The following is a 14929-nucleotide window of genomic DNA, read 5'->3' as shown; positions in this document are numbered from 1 at the left end:
TCACCCTCACTCACCCACCCTCACCCTCACTCACCCTCACTCACCCTCAACCCTCACCCTCACTCACCCTCAACCCCTCACCCTCACTCACCCTCATCCCCTCACCCTCACTCACCCTCAACCCCTCACCCTCCCTCACCCTCCCTCTCCCTCACCCTCACCCTCCCTCACCCTCCCTCACCCTCCCTCACCCTCCTCACCCTCCCTCACCCTCCCTCACCCTCCCTCACCCTCACTCACCCACCCTCACCCACCCTCACCCACCCTCACGCACCCTCACTCACCCTCACTCACCCTCACTCACCCTCACTCACCCTCACTCACCCTCACTCACCCTCACCTCACTCCTCACCCTCACTCACCCTCACTCACCCTCCCACTCACCCTCAACCCCTCACCCTCACTCACCCTCACCCTCACTCACCCTCACCCTCACTCACCCTCAACCCCTCACCCTCACTCACCCTCAACCCCTCACTCACCCTCAACCCCTCACCCTCATCACCCTCAACCCCTCACTCACCCTCACCCTCACCCTCACTCACCCTCACCCTCACCCTCACTCACCCTCACCCTCACTCACCCTCACTCACCCTCACTCACCCTCACTCACCCTCACCCTCACTCACCCTCAACCCCTCACCCTCACCCTCACTCACCCTCAACCCCTCACCCTCACTCACCCTCAACCCCTCACCCTCACTCACCCTCACCCTCACTCACCTCAACCCCTCACCCTCACTCACCCTCACCCTCACTCCCTCACCCTCACCCTCACTCACCCTCACCCTCACCCTCACTCACCCTCACCCTCACTCACCCTCACCCTCACTCACCCTCACCCTCACTCACCCTCACCCTCACTCACCCTCAACCCCTCACCCTCAACCCCTCACCCTCAACCCCTCACCCTCAACCCCTCACCCTCAACCCCTCACCCTCACTCACCCTCACCCTCACTCACCCTCAACCCCTCACCCTCACTCACCCTCAACCCCTCACCCTCACTCACCCTCACCCACCCTCACCCTCACTCACCCTCACTCACCCTCACCCTCACCCTCACCCACCCTCACCCTCACCCTCACTCACCCTCACTCACCCTCACTCACCCTCACTCACCCTCACTCACCCTCACCCTCACTCACCCTCACTCACCCTCACTCACCCTCACTCACCCTCACTCACCCTCACTCACCCTCACTCACCCTCACTCACCCTCACCCTCACTCACCCTCACCCACCCTCACTCACCCTCAACCCCTCACCCTCACTCACCCTCAACCCCTCACCCTCAACCCCTCACCCTCACTCACCCTCAACCCCTCACCCTCACTCACCCTCACCCTCACTCACCCTCAACCCCTCACCCTCACTCACCCTCAACCCTCACCCTCACTCACCCTCAACCCCTCACCCTCACTCACCCTCAACCCCTCACCCTCACTCACCCTCACTCACCCTCACTCACCCTCACTCACCCTCACTCACCCTCACTCACCCTCACTCACCCTCACTCACCCTCACCCTCACTCATCACCCTCACTCACCCTCACTCACCCTCACCCACCCTCTCACCCTCACCCACCCTCACCCTCACTCACCCTCACCCACCCTCACCCTCACTCACCCTCACTCACCCTCACCCTCACCCACCCTCACCCACCCTCACCCACCCTCACCCACCCTCACCCACCCTCACTCACCCTCACTCACCCTCACTCACCCTCACTCACCCTCACTCACCCTCACTCACCCTCACTCGCCCTCACTCGCCCTCACTCGCCCTCACTCGCCCTCACTCACCCTCACTCACCCTCAACTCCTCACCCTCACTCACCCTCAACTCCTCACCCTCACTCACCCTCAACTCCTCACCCTCACTTACCCTCAACTCCTCACCCTCACTCACCCTCAACCCCTCACTCACCCTCAACCCCTCACTCACCCTCAACCCCTCACCCACCCTCAACCCCTCACCCTCAACCCCTCACCCTCACTCACCCTGACCCTCACTCACCCTCACCCTCACTCACCCTCACCCTCCCTCACCCTCACTCACCCTCACCCTCAACCCCTCACCCTCAACCCCTCACCCTCACTCACCCTCACCCTCAACCCCTCACCCTCAACCCCTCACCCTCACTCACCCTCACTCACCCTCAACCCCTCACTCACCCTCACTCACCCTCACCCTCACTCACCCTCAACCCCTCACCCTCACTCACCCTCAACCCCTCACCCTCACTCACCCTCTCACCCTCTCACCCTCACTCACCCTCACTCACCCTCACTCACCCTCACTCACCCTCACTCACCCTCACCCTCACCCTCACTCACCCTCACTCACCCTCACTCACCCTCACTCACCCTCACTCACCCTCACTCACCCTCACTCACCCTCACTCTCACCCTCACTCACCCTCACTCTCACCCTCACCAACCCTCAACCCCTCCCCTCAACCTCACCCTCACTCACCCTCACCCTCACTCACCCTCAACCCCTCACCCTCAACCCCTCACCCTCAACCCCTCACCCTCAACCCCTCACCCTCAACCCCTCACCCTCAACCCCTCACCACCCCTCACTCACCCCCACCCTCACCACCCCTCACCCTCACTCCCCCTCACCCACCCTCCCCACCCTCACCCCTCACCCCCCTCACCCTCCACTCACCCTCACCCTCACTCACCCTCACCCTCACTCACCCTCACCCCCTCACTCACCCTCACTCACCCTCAACCCCTCACCCTCACTCACCCTCAACCCCCTCCACCCTCACTCACCCTCAACCCCTCACCCTCACTCACCCTCACTCACCCTCACTCACCCTCTCACCCTCACTCACCCTCTCACCCTCACTCACCCTCTCACCCTCACTCACCCTCACTCATCACCCTCACTCACCCTCACTCATCACCCTCACTCACCCTCACTCACCCTCACCCTCACTCACCCTCACTCACCCTCACTCACCCTCACTCACCCTCACTCACCCTCACTCACCCTCACTCACCCTCACTCACCCTCACTCACCCTCACTCACCCTCACTCACCCTCACTCACCCTCACTCACTCACCCTCACTCACCCTCACTCACCCTCACTCAACCTCACTCAACCCCTCACCCTCACCTCACCCACCCTCAACCCCTCACTCACCCTCACTCACCCTCACTCACCCTCACTCTCACTCACCCTCACTCACCCTCACTCACCCTCACTCACCCTCAACCCCTCACCCTCACTCACCCTCACCCACCCTCACCCTCACTCACCCTCAACCCCTCACCCTCAACCCCTCACCCTCACTCACCCTCAACCCCTCACCCTCACTCACCCTCAACCCCTCACCCTCACTCACCCTCACTCACCCTCACTCACCCTCACTCACCCTCACTCACCCTCACTCACCCTCACTCACCCTCACTCACCCTCACTCACCCTCACTCACCCTCACTCACTCACTCACCCTCACCCTCACTCACCCTCACTCACCCTCCCACTCACTCACTCACCCTCACCCTCACTCACCCTCACCCTCACTCACCCTCACCCTCACTCACCCTCAACCCCTCACCCTCACTCACCCTCTTCCTCACTCACCCTCAACCCCTCACCCTCAACCCCTCACCCCCTCACCCTCACTCACCCTCAACCCCTCACCCTCAACCCCTCACCCTCACTCACCCTCACAACACATATTGTGTTACAATAGGTGTCACATTTGCGATAGATAAAACTATTGGCATTGTAAATAACAAAGCTATTAATTCGCTATTTTAAAAACAAGCACATACATAAAAAATGTGTCCTTTACAATACCAATAGCTCAAACTTTCCTAATGCGAGACATATTGCATTGCTGTGCTTCTCTCCCCTGCTGCACTCTCCTGCTCTCTAGAGATGTAGCATAACGACCAGAGCTGCCATATAAGTCACGTACATACAAAACATGTTGCATTCCAAATGCTATAGGTGTCACATTCGCGAAAGTTATAACTATTGGCATTGTAAATGACAAAGCCATCAATTTAGCAATTTTAACAACGAAAAAATAAATAAATTATGTCATTTACAAGACCAATAACTACAACTTTTCTAATGCGAGACCTATTGCATTCCAACCCCACTCATCCACGCAACGCCACTCACACACGCAACGCCACTCACACACGCAACGCCACTCACACACGCAACGCCACTCACACACGCAACGCCACTCACACACGCAACGCCACTCACACACGCAACGCCACTCACACACGCAACGCCACTCACACACGCAACGCCACTCACACACGCAACGCCACTCACACACGCAACGCCACTCACACACGCAACGCCACTCACACACGCAACGCCACTCACACACGCAACGCCACTCACACACGCAACGCCACTCACACACGCAATGCCACTCACATACGCAACGCCACTCACACACGCCACTCATCCACGCAACGCCACTCATCCACGCAACGCCACTCATCCATTTGCAAAACGAAAAATGTCAAACTCTTCTATTGCGAGACCTATTGCATTTTCAATGCTTGTTTCTTTGTGGCTCAGAAGCCAGTTAAGTACTTCTCTGTGAACTGTTTTATAAAGATGGATTCATGTTAATGGCATTGCTTCATTGTTCTGGGATTGTATGTTGTGAATGTTATGAATTAATTATGTGCAGGCAAATCCGGTACACTGTGGTAAATACTTTTTTTAACTTAATAAATGTTTTGCACATTCTCTATGGTCCGCATAAACACCCTGGTACAAGGAAGCTCTAGCAGAGTATGCAACAGCACGGGAGATATACTCCCGGCCACTGCATTGACAGAGTTGATCACAGCCATGTAGAGCTGCACCTTTGAGGAAGTAAAGTGGGGGGCTGTACTGTGAGTGCAGTCCCATACCTGGACCACCAGGTGGCATGGTAGGTCGAGCAGCTGACTTAGATTGATTTCTGCGTTTGTAAAGGAAGTACAGATAGGTGTAGTGTTGGAGCACAGATGGAAATCTCTTTGCGTGCGTGTAAAACAAATAAGACTCCAGGGACGATCTATGGATCGTTTAGCCTGAGCGGTTTGTTCCCCTTCCCCTTCCTCTTGAATGAGGGTCTGCTTAGAACAAACTAGTATGGCGCATTTTAGGTTGCATGGCCTAACATATACTTAAAAGCTTCATAGGGGCGTAACTTGAGGGAGGCACCAAGGATTTTAAAGTTAACGTGTCCGATCTTTATGGCAGACACAAGGCGTGAGGACTTTGTCCAAGGAGTAAGTAAGGACCAAGTCTCCCTGCTGTTGCACAAGGAATTTGTGTGGGGGGTGGGGCTGTCATTGAAGCTTCAGGCAAAGGTTAGTATCTTCCGCCTTTGAGCCACTGAGCAGACAGATTTTTGTCATTGCTGCAGCCTGTAACATGAGTCTCCCAATGGGTAAGACTTGTAGCGGCAGATGTGCCTGACCGGATGACCATTCTTTTCGGCCTCCCAGAATAGGAAACCAATCCAGCGGAAGGACCAGAAATGTTTAGGAGGATTCCAGAGACCGCAGAGGACGAGGAGCATTTTGAGGCAGCACCAACATTCTAGGTGGAACATCAGGCAAGGAAATTTGCTTTTTCATATCAGTGAGTGGGCAGAGAGTTGAATTTCTTCACAAATGGAGAGATTGCATGGATACATGGGTCTTGCAGATGATCGGTTTTACAAATGGAATTGTATGGATCCTCCGTCCAGACCCTAATCGTTTCTCTTAGAAACAGAGGAGCTTCTTCTAGATGAGGAGGTAACTTGCTTATTGGAAAGAGGGACACTGGTTCCCACCACTCTACACACGAGTGGTATCCTAAGTAGCCTCTTCCTAGTGGAAAAGAAGGGCAAAGGTCCTAGCCAGTTAGAAATTTAAGAGTTCAGGTTCATGGCTGATATACCATTATTTCAAAATGGAAGGGATGAACCTCCTCTGGGAAATTCTTTTGCCAAATGAGGGGATGGTTTGGTTGGATCTCAAGGATGCAAACCATTTTTCTGTCACACAGAAGCATGGATGCTGCAGGTGTGCAAGTTCAGGGCTTTCACTCTTTCCTCCATGTCTTGGTGTTTCACCAAGATGATGAAACCAGCTATCGAGCTTTTAGGATCTAGGGGTCTTAGACCGATAGTCTGTTTGGACAATATTCTCCTAATGAATCAAGACCCTGTTTGACTGGTCATCAGACTGGAAATGTCAATGTCTCTTCTTCAAGGACTGGGATTTAAAATCCAAACAGAGAAATCTGAAATTATCCCAAACCGGAAAATAGTCTTTCTCAATTTAGTTAAAGAGTCAGTTCGACAATCTTTGAAGCTTCCTCAAAGGAGGATGCCACTCTTCAGAATGGAACTCAGAGGGAACCTGCATAAGAATAGAGGCATCTTGCCAGGATAGTGGGACTACTGGCCTCCTCTATCCAGGCCAGATTCCCAGAACTCCTTCACCCTAGAACATTAGAAAGATTGAAAGCATCACACTTAAGGAAAGGGCTAGCGTATGTGGAGGAAGTAAACTTGAACGCAGAAGCCAAGCCAGAAATCTGATGGTGGATGGAACATATGGGTGTCTAATGGTGGATGGAACATATGGGTGCCTGAAATTGCAACCGGATCTCATTATAGAGTGTGGCACAAGCCTTTCAGAAAAGGTAGCTCACTGTGGAGATATTACCGCAAGAGGATCACAGTCCGAGGGGGTGCAGGACTTGCACATCAATGGGCCGGACCTCCTAGTGGGCTGCTTCACTGTGAGGTGCCTCACAAAGGAAAGTGTCGTTCTCAATCCTGTTGAATCCTGTAATATGTCCATAGCTGTGCATGTTGTAGAATGCAGTGCTTGGACACCCACACCTAAAATTTAGTTGGAGGCTGTGGTGGAGCCCCAATCTCATCCCCTGGAGGGAGCCTGCCATTTTTTTATTTGGTGCCCCATTGCCCACCCGTGCACCCACAATGCAGGTCTAGTTAAGGGGCTGCGGAGGGAACTCAAAGGCCCCAGCAGCCTGGGTACTGGCGGGATCCGACACATCTTTGCACCCACCAGGGTGGGAGCAGCATTTTCTTTTTCCTCACGCCAGGTAGGAGCAAACTTCTGTTCCCTGCCCATTAGAGGCAGGGTTTGCCTGCTCTCTCCTAGTCAGGGAACCATAGTGTCCTGGGGATGTCCATTCCAGGACACTGCAGAGTATTGGGCCCTGGCTAAGGGCCACTCATTTGAAAATCAGCTCCAGGGGATGGGTTCCCCAGGGCCCATCGAGGCTCAAGGAAGGAGCGCACCCTTTCTAATTAATACATTTAAAAAAGCAAAGAAATTGGCCCGGAGTATGGTGTCCCTTGTAACTGAAAAAGAGCCTGCGGCTTTACTTTTTTTGAATAATTTTTTTAAACTTTTTTTGCTGCTTTGTGAATCCGCTGCAAATAAATGGCAAAATGTAAAAACAAAAATTATTTTGGATTTTAAGGATACACTGCATACCACACCCCCACCCATACCTAGGGGGCAGTGTATTCTTACCTTGCCTCCTTATATCTTTTTTTTTAATTTTACCTTTTTAGGTCGAGCGTAGCGCAGCGCGCATGTGTAGCTATAGTAGATGACTTTTAGAAATTGGGCTGCTCTTTTCCACACACTCGTGCATGTGGCGGCATCCACCTTGCGGGAGCGAGCAGCGGCGCGCAGGGGCAATCGGTTTCCAATTATCGTGGCTGCGAGCGCTTTACTCTCACACCCCTGCCTGTGCGCCTTTCATCGTGCCGTTGTGCACATTCATTTTACTGCGCATATTCCCTAATCCCACTCTCACAACCGGGAGATGCATTTAATTTGGGGCAAAGTGTCAGGACAGATGTCGAAATACTAGAACTGTTTTTGCAAATGCAGGATATTTGGCGACCCTGTGTTTAGTTTAGCTGCAGAGTGTTAATAAACATCTTCTGTATACAGATGTTAGCTTCTGGTATTTTAAGTTTTCCCAGAGGAATCGCTTTATTGGAGCGTGGGGTGGGCAATGGGTCCAGTGGGTCTGGTCTGGCCCGAGAGTGCGGTTACTACTAAGCGCAAATGTGTGGGTTTCTCTCAGTGGGTTTGTGTGCGGCATGCCAGTTATGTGCTCCCTACCACAACCCGTGCTCCCTTGTCCGAGTTTATTGTGACAGAAGTACTGTGTCAGCATCGTGCTGGTCACAAAGGCGCGATGCTGTGTGGTGTCACACTTCACTGCAAGATTTGGTTGTGCCACATTCACCTCAATTACTGTCCTCCTGGGTTTTCCAGCCCCCCCCCCACCACAACAGAAATCAGTGTATTATATGGTTCAGCTTAAATGTTTTTTTGCCCTATAGTAAGTTTAACTCTGCCTCATATGAGGATTTTTTTAGATGTTCGCCCTCTGCTAATGGCAATGTATTACCTGCGTAAGGGTACCCGCTGTCCCAGTACATATGTCTACCTGTCCCAATGTCCGTATAGTCCCTGGCATAGTGAGTGTGTTTCCCATCCTCATGTGGCATTGTCTCCGTGTTTTTGATCCCAGTTTTTTTGTCATCCCATCAGTGTGTACCAATTCACAACACTCCCTTTGTCAGACGGTTCCCAGTGCCAATGTAATCTTGGTACTGGCGTAGGGTTTATGACCTATGGCTCGAGTCTCCCAGGTCAGTGTTTTTCTTTCTGCAGGTTTTCATGCCAACATGCTCCCTTTCCCAGTGCCGTACTTGTTAAGTGTACTGCCGGCCTATTTCAGTCATTTTGTGAGTGTATTCACTGCCCCAAGCATATCCGGGCAACACCAGATTGGCATCACTTCCCCGGTTGCCATTGCCAGGGGCTCAAATGTCTGTCTTGCTCCCCCTTGCAATGGAATTGTAACGTTGTCGTAGCATTAGTGTATTTGCCTGTGTTGGTGTGTTCTCTTCCTCAGCACCAGTCTCCGATTCCATGTATTCACTGTCCTGGTGTAAATGTTCCTACAGGAGTTTCTCCTGACCCCTGATAAGTGTAGTTTCTGACTTGATCTGAACGTGCTTGGCATCTTGCTGACTTTTTTTGTACCAGTTTTGGCTCTATGGGAATAGTGGTGTTTCTGTGTGCATGGATGTCGTTCCCATTGTCAGTGTGTTGCCTGTCTCAGTGTAGCTTTATTCCAAGCCCCGTCGTAGTTCTTTTTCTTTCCATTGTGTCAGTAAAATAGTCACGATTTTTGTATTTAACTACTGATAACTCTCAAAAGAATCACTTTGCTATTAAAATTTAAGGTATCACTACATACAACATATAGAATACACACTGCCAATGTTTTTTTTTTTTAAATGAATGAAAAATGAATAGACTTTCCTTTATTGTCCACAAAATTGTAATTTTATCAAGATTAATAATGAATCTTACTTGGTGGTTTATCAACTTTTACAATTTAGGGTTGAAAATCGACTATTAAGCTGCTAGCTCTGGCTGAACACTTATAAGGACCCTAAGGCGAGACCTATTGGCTATGCCAGTGCCTGTTTTCTAGAGCCCCGAGTCCTAAGATTGCTGCGACCACATTGTTGTTGATGTGGTGGCAGCATTCAGATCTCATCTTGAGATCTCTTGGCTCAGCGAAGTGAAATTTCTACATCTTGGTACCTTTAAATAAATAGAAAACATCTTTCTTTATTGATCTTTGGTGACCCACTAGTGGGTCGCACCCCACAATTTGGGAAACGGTTATCTAGAAGATATTGCACAATTGGGGGCAATGTCAGGTGGACCTGATTATCTCTTGCTTGGACCACCAACTGCCCAGCTTATTCAGCTGGATGACGGATCTTATGGCAGAAGAGTCGGACCTTTGAGTATGCGTTCCTGCCTTTCTTGATGATCAAGAGTCTTACAAGGCAGGTCAGAAGGCAGAAAGAGACCCTTATCCATTTGGAGCTTGCATGTGTAGTTTCCAGGTCTTGTCAATTTTGGGGGATTTCTGATATTTCTCTCCCGGTGTCAGAACTTTCTGGGGGACACACATGTCAGTTTACACCTTGTGCCCCTGGAACGAACACTCTAGTTGATGGCATGAAGGATTACTGAAGACGATGGGATATCACTGGGACTTTTGGGCAAGCTTCACTCTTCATCAGAAGGGATTGGACTGATTCCACAGTCGAGCATTATGGTCCAGCATGCCACAGATGGTCATGTTAGTCTCTGGAAAGGTATTTTTATGCCTTTGGGGCAGATATAGTATATACTAGGAAGTTTCTGTCTGAAGCTGCGACCAGCGGTCTGGCGTACCGGACCACCAATGTCTGCAGATCAGCAGTTTCAGCAGATCACATGTCTTGTGGTGTAGTCCCGGTAGGGAAACATCCAATGATGTGTAAGCTACTCAGAGGAGCCAGACTATCCGTACCCTGTAACCCTTTTAGACGCATCTTTGGTACGTAAACATGGCGCTACAACTTTTGAAGTCATGGCAAGGTAACCAGTTAATGTGCAGTATTGAAGTCTCTGGTAAATTGGCAATGCTTTTATGACCGATACTATGTAGAAGCACTAGCGGCCACATGCATCATTGTAGGATTTTGCAATTCCTAAATTGCGAAAATTAAGGAATTGCAACTTAGGAATTGCAAAATCCTATGCATCAAGAAATCTTAAAGGTTTTTAGGATTTCTTAATTTCGGTATTTGCGATTCCTTAATTGCGAATCGCAATTAAGGAATGGCATTACATTGATTCCTATGGGCCTAGAGGCCCATAGGAATCAATGGAAAGGCATTAGCTTTTTGCGAATTTGATTTTACGAATGACAATTTGTTGATGCTTTGCAAGGGTGCTGAGGGGGGTTCAAAGGACCCCCCCCCCCCCCCCTTCACCCTTGAAATGTTTTTTTTAGTGCAAGTTTCACACACACATGTCTAAAGGACATGTGTGTGTGTGTAACATGTCACTTTCAAAAATGCATTTTTGAGCTTTTTTGCAAAATTTCGCTAATTAACACGAGGGTCAACCTCGTGTTAATTTGCACTTCCTATTTCCTAATTCGCATTTTTATTTAAATTCATGCATTGCATTTAAGGAATCGCACAAATGCGATTCCTTAAATGCATTCGCATTTTTAAGAATTGCAAAAAATAGCGAGTTTTCAAAAATTATTTCATGCATCCCAAAAAGTGATTTTGGAATCGCAAACGGCCGATTTTTCCGATTCGCACCGTTTGCAACTCCAAAACCACTTGATGCATGTGGGTGCATATCTCTTGGTTAGGGTGCTCACTACACATTTACAGTATCCTGAAGGACCAAGTCAAATACTAGAACGGTCCGTTATCCGGCTTTCGCGAACAATCCAAAATTCTGTGAGGTAGGGTGGCAGAATGACAGAGGAGTTCAGACCACCAGGCAACTGATGATTGCCAATAAGAAACCATCTAGTGTGCAGTGTAATTTCCAGTGAAAACAAGGTGGTTTTGATGGCTCAAGAGCAAAGTAGGCATTGCCACTTTCTTTATTGTAGCACATTCAACAAGAGAGCTGTGGCATTCTAAACCTTTTTTTTGGGAGATTCTTAGAAAATATTTGCTCCTCAAATTATACATTTAAAAAAACTTATTTTAAACCTGGGGTAACATCAATTGTAGTCAGAAAGCTTTACACTTGCATAATCTAAACCTCTGGTCCTGAAATAGAATGTAAAATATCCTTGCTGTCATGAAGGTAAGTTTAAATTCTATTAAATACTTAGAAGTAGGAATTATCCCACCTCAATATCATAAAGCCACCTTCGTACCCATAACTGACATTATTAATCATATAGGATAAGATTTTTTTCAGTGGATCGTTGCTGTGCATATGTTAAACAGGAATAGTTATTGATTTGATTGAATTGTCTCTTGCCCTATGGAAGGGCTCAGTGAAGTCTCAAATGTTGCTCTCCAAAAGGAACAGAGCAGAAACAAGACTACCAATAAATGGACAATAATTGGGAGTGCACGCTTATGCATGAAGAAGAGGACAGTTTTACAGGGATTGACAAAATGATGATTGGACTGTTTGTTTTAAGGACTCCTATGATATGTAGACATTGTTATTGCATTGTTTTGTTGCTTGGGCTTCTTCGCTGATGAAAGGCTCCATGCCCTTAAAATAATTGAATCTTTCCTTCACAACTTCTAGGAAATTGTAAATTTCTGATAAGTCACATCAGCAACACTTAATGTAACTACTGAGACTTTGCTTTGATTAGACCTCGTCTGGTTTTAACCGACAACAAAAACAAACATGTCAGTCTGAGCTTCAAAACTTGGCATTCAGTTTAATTGTTTAATTTCTTTACTCTCGAAATGAGAATATCAGTTTAACAACTACATGTCTGCACATCTAATTTCTTTTAAACATTTTAGAACATAGTAATTGACTAACGGTCCCTTTTATTACTTGTTATAATGTTTGTTTCTTTCTGTGGTATTCAGTCATTCTACACTACAGTGGTCTTTTATTCTATAAAACGATTTTCGTACAATTTGGTATAAACTGATTTGGTTTAATATGCCAGTGCATTTGTTTTTACTTTATAACTGGTTCTCTGTATTTGCTCCTCAATGAAGATCATGGGCTCAAAATGCATAGGGGCTCTAAAATAAGCTCTATCATAATCCATTTATGTGTTGAAGCCTCAACATTTTGGATATATTAATGCAATATGATCAGAAAGAGAGCGTAACTTAGTGAGGATCTTAAATATTTGATTTATATAAATGAAGCAACTATGTTTTTGTTGACATTTTTATTCAGGTGGAGCTACTATTACACCAACTTTATGTGGTGCCCAAGCCGTTATTGCTTGCCACCTTTATTGGGCATGATTAGAGGGTTTCACCGACCAGATAAGCTAATCTGAAAGCACACACACAGCAATATTAGTTTAAGCAATACTAATTTGAGTAGCACAGATGTCACATTAGGTTTGCAGTCATATGGAACTTAATAGGTTATTATATTTTAATAGAAGGGAATTAGGATACATTGAAAGATTTATTATTCACCCTAAAAGAGTAGACCGCAAGACAAGCAGTGCACCCTTCATATGGCAGATCACTGTTGAAGGGCCTGAGCTGAATGTTAATGGACTGTCTGGAAAAGAGTTGCAATGACCCATTAAACCCTATTTTTGGTGTGACATTTTAGCCTATTAGGGGGGATAAACAAGCTTATCTACTGTGCTTATCTACTGTGCCATCTTCAGTGAGGCATCTAATATGAGAATCCTAGATGCTCCGTTATTAATCATATCTGATAGTACAGCAGGTAATTATCTGGAGCAGAATCCACGACGTGTTTTTCCATTAGTTAGTACACCATAGTCCTAAAAAAACTCACGAGTAGGCTTCTTGGTGTTTAATTTTCACACTTCATAAAAAAATCCTAGTGTTATATAATTGATGATCTCTATTTTGTGTTAACATCCCATGTATACAAATAATAATTCATGTTAGCGAACCTCAGTAGTTGCCTGTACTACAACATAAAATCTTGAGTTCTGGGCAGCTTCCAATACATTAGTATACTGTGCTAACAGTAGTTCCTAAAATAATGTAGTTAACTCTTTGATTTTGGAAAGTGATCAAGCAAACAAGTCCACATCACCGAATGTACGACAGCTGTTTCCCCTGCATAACAAGCCTTTCATATGCCCCTCAGAGAATCTACCAATTTATTGGCAATCTTGTCCATCTCTGATCCGTTCAAATATTCCTAACATTGCGCAATATAGAAAAGAGAAACAAAGTTTGCTCAAAATACATCATGCTCGGTGTCTGTGTGGAGTCCCTTCTGCTACAGGTTCCTCGGTTTCTGTGATACTTTTGTTCAAGAGGCATTTTACACAACAAGGGTGCTATGAACATGATTGCTTCTTATTGTTGAAAATTGTTGTTGCAGTGTGTGCTATATGCCACATGAATTGGCCAATTGATTTGACGTAATGTAATTGTTGTTCCCTGAACAGGTAGCTCCCCCGCTAACGTAGACATCTCACCCGAATTTGGTCAAAATTACTTGTCAAGGGCAGACGTAGCCGGAAGTTCCAAAGGATGTGAACAGGCCGAAAGCGCTGGCAGTGCAGGCAAGTCATGCTATTCCTGTGTCTGACTAATACGTAATTCCACCCAAAGACTATGCTGACTTTGGAGTGCACTCTACACACAACATTGTCTATGTTAGAAAGCAAGGAAATTGACTCTTCATCTTGCCTTTGACCTTGTCCCCAGATCCAAACTTTGGGAAGTTCTTGGGGAAAGTAGGGGTACCTAGTGGTTTATTGACATTAATCCAGCTACTGTACACAGGTAATGTTGTCAGTCAGGTGGGGCCTGGGAGGGGAGACCACAGGAGATAAATATTTTTATTAAGCATGGCGCCCACCAGGGATATGTCCTGGCACCAACACTTATTTTAAAACAAGCATTTTCAATGCAATAGGTCTCGCATTAATTAACTTAATTAAGTTTGAGCTATTGGCATTGCTAAATATTGCAACAGCAATTGCAACAAAATTGCTGTTGCTACAATAAAATGTGTATTTATTTTTCTAGCAATGGTGGCATGCTGCGCTTTAGATAAATATGTTTAAAAGTAAAGTGCGCCATACTGCGATTGCTACAATAGTTAATTGTGGATGTGTTAACAATTGATGTGTGCACTGATGGCTGGTGGTGTGTGTGCCTGTAGAAATTGTGCACTGATGGCTGGTGGTGTGCCTGCCTGGTGGAAGTGTGCACAGCCGGCTGGTGGTGTGTGTGTGCCTGGTGAAATCGTGCACTGACTGCTGGTGGTGTGTGCCTAGTGAAAGTGTGCACTGACGTCTGGTGGTGTATGCCTGGTTGGAAGCGTGCACTGACGACTGATGGTGTCTGTGGCTG

General features: G+C 47.7%; 1 protein-coding gene across 3 annotated transcripts in view; it reads left to right on the top strand.

Moving 5' to 3' along the window:
* Nucleotides 1-14929, top strand: part of LOC144783784 (uncharacterized) — a 528515-nt gene that overhangs the window by 101926 nt on the left and 411660 nt on the right. For 2 of the 3 annotated variants that reach the window (XM_078662480.1, XM_078662481.1), the window contains exon 4: nucleotides 14017-14133. The exons of the other annotated variant lie outside the window; for it this stretch is intronic. In XM_078662480.1, the coding sequence (XP_078518606.1) occupies nucleotides 14017-14133 (117 nt within the window). The remainder of the gene's footprint in view (nucleotides 1-14016; nucleotides 14134-14929) is intronic. 3 annotated transcript variants of the gene reach the window in all.

Source organism: Lissotriton helveticus, chromosome 10 (assembly GCF_964261635.1).
Source record: "Lissotriton helveticus chromosome 10, aLisHel1.1, whole genome shotgun sequence".
In the NCBI taxonomy this organism is placed as follows: domain Eukaryota; kingdom Metazoa; phylum Chordata; class Amphibia; order Caudata; family Salamandridae; genus Lissotriton; species Lissotriton helveticus.
This window is presented reverse-complemented; position numbering and strand designations above follow the sequence as displayed.